Source organism: Poecilia latipinna, unplaced genomic scaffold (genome assembly GCF_001443285.1).
Source record: "Poecilia latipinna isolate Pla-1442-1.1 unplaced genomic scaffold, P_latipinna-1.0 Scaffold35, whole genome shotgun sequence".
Taxonomy (NCBI): Eukaryota; Metazoa; Chordata; class Actinopteri; order Cyprinodontiformes; family Poeciliidae; genus Poecilia; species Poecilia latipinna.
This window is the reverse complement of record NW_015112651.1, coordinates 619208-621760: the sequence shown is the minus strand read 5'-3', so window position 1 is coordinate 621760 and position 2553 is coordinate 619208. Positions and strand designations below refer to the sequence as shown.

At 38.2% G+C, this 2553-nt stretch overlaps 1 protein-coding gene across 1 annotated transcript in view; it reads left to right on the top strand.

The window, feature by feature from the left end:
* gabbr2 (gamma-aminobutyric acid (GABA) B receptor, 2) overlaps nt 1-2553 on the top strand; it is a gene marked incomplete at its 5' end in the record, with an annotated part of 137410 nt that extends 134857 nt beyond the window's left edge. The window contains one exon of the mRNA XM_015042774.1: nt 2162-2553. Coding sequence (XP_014898260.1) covers nt 2162-2327 — 166 coding nt within the window. The remainder of the gene's footprint in view (nt 1-2161) is intronic.

Sequence of the window (2553 nt, the reverse complement as noted above, 5' to 3'; positions counted from 1 at the left end):
TTAGACTTTTTTTTTGTATTCCTGCGGAATATCTTGAAATTTTTTTACCCCCCCCCCCCAGCCCCCCCCCTTTTTTTTTTTTTTTTTTTTTTTTTTTTTTTTTTACATAAGTCTTTGGTTATGTAATATCTTTGCCAACGACTGGAAGAGATTCTGGTGAAGTGGGGTGGCGAAGTGTCACACCGGGCTGAAGCATGAAATGTTCTTTTAGTCAGATGATCCCGAAAGCTGGAGGAATGGGGTCTTATGGGCTTAGTAAGAATGGAGGTAAAGCCGGGGAAAATGGCTGCTCGTTGCTCTGCGGTAAACAAACAGAGGAGTAAGTGAGAACCTCACTTACTCAGGCTACGCCGGTCTGATCTCATTCAGATTGTTCATTGTTTGGACGTTTATGTAATTGAATATTTGACGTAGCAGCAGCTACCAAAATATATTATATAGTCTAACTGTATGTTGCAGGAGAATTGGGCATCATAAAATTTTACAGGATCATCAAAGCGCATGTTTATATTTAATTTCTGGATAAATGAAATAAAAAAAAAATAAAAAAAAAGAAATCAGAAGGTGGTTTGTCCAGTTCAGAATTAACCAGTGTTTAAAACCTCACACCTCCCAAGACCTATTACATAGCTTTTGTTATCCATCTTTATTGGGGTAGCAACTCTATTTACCCACTATTACAAATATTAACTATATTTAACATCTTGTGATTTATAATGCCATTATTACAAGTATTTAGAATTCTACAATCTGATTGTTACAGGTAATTTTAGACATCTACAGTCCATTCTTTAAAGTAATTTCAGATAGTTGGCATAGTTACATGTTTTTTTTTTTTTAGATTATTTGGTGAATTCCCATCATCTGAAATGTCGCCTATAGCTAGTAGGGAAAGTCTTATCTGAAAAGGTCTTTTTTGAACAGGGAGGAGTAAATTGTAGACATCTGCTTTTCATGTCTCGTCCGGCCTTTATTGTAAAAACAGCAACGTTTCAATTTTCAAGAATCTTGACAAACATTCAGGCTTGTTTTTCCAAGCACTTTTGGGGAGTTTGAAATGTCTAATTTTTGGGATATTTGCATATCAATGTCCCGACACGTGGCTGACATGTTTACCGAGAAAAATGCCGTTTTTGACATCTTAAAAAGTTACTAAACAAGCTGTAGGAGTTTGGTTTTAATAAATATTTCTTACAGTGGCTTTCCAGACATTTAATCGTTTGCTTTTTGCTTTCGTGACGCGATGCAGCTAATCGGTTGTGGTTTGGGCATAAACTCAAATTAAAAAGACAATTTAATAATCCTTGCTGAGTTTTTCAGTGTTTCATATGAGATGGAAGCAAATTCAGAGTGCAGTTACAAACAGCAAGAGATCTAGTTCTAATTTCAAAATGAATTCGTTTCATAATTAATTGTCTTGGTTGACGTCATTACTAAGGGCGAGTGTAAAGTATTCTTATGAACACAGGTGCACCCACCTGTGTTGCTCTTTTAAAATCAGTGATGCAATATCAAATCTATGCTCAGCAATCGTGGGAGGGGCCAAATATGTGAAAGCAGCCCATGAAGCTGGATGAACCAACACCTAAATGATCCAAACGGATGTCCAGATCAATTAGACTTTACAAGCCTGAGCACAAATCAAAGCAGCACCACTGACCAAGGCAACGGTACCTGCTCAACTAGGCGATCCCGTCATTATGCATTTGGCAGCAGTAGAAGTATTCATCACTTATTGCGCCATCTGCCCCATTTTCAAAAGCTGGTTGCGAAATGTAAAAAAAATTTGAAACATTTTTCATAGATAATACAAAATTGGAAGATCAGGAAAAGATATGATAAATGTTTTTTTTTTTTTTTTTTCATTTCCTGCTTTCATTGACATATGTCGAGTCTACATAAAAGTTTTGCTGGGTTTCTGTGAGAATATGTATTTACCTTACATTGCATTTTACTAAAAAAAAAATAAGAATAAAACATAAATCAGAATATGCTAAAATTGAGTAGGCAGCTAAAAGTTTAAAAAAAAAATCTAGTAATTCAGATTAGTGGTACAGGCACAGACAAAGTGCACATGTAAAATGATGTTTAACACGTATCCTGCATGTTCCTAATCACTGCGCTATATTTTCTGACACTATCCCTGTCGCCTTCTTTGCAGCATACAGCGTCGACTGTCGTTGCAGCTGCCTATCCTGCACCACGCGTACTTACCTTCCATAGGAGGGGTTGACGCCAGCTGCACCAGTCCAAATGGAAGCCCGGGCTCCAGTCCGAGGCACAGACACATGCCCCCTTCCTACAGGGTAATGGTCTCTGGGCTGTGAGCCTCATCTACTCCCCCACTTCGCTCTTTGTTGAGGAGACACAAACGGTTCTTTTTTTTCTACGACAAACAGACTGATATGGTCAGCGTACGTGCGTTATTCCGTCTTGGACTGAAAAAGAAGATGGGGTCGAACAAAGAGAGGGGGGAGGGATAAAGTTTTACTCGTCATACCTCTGCACTCGGGTCTCTTGAGGACTGACGCCGTCAGTCAAAAAAAAAAAAAA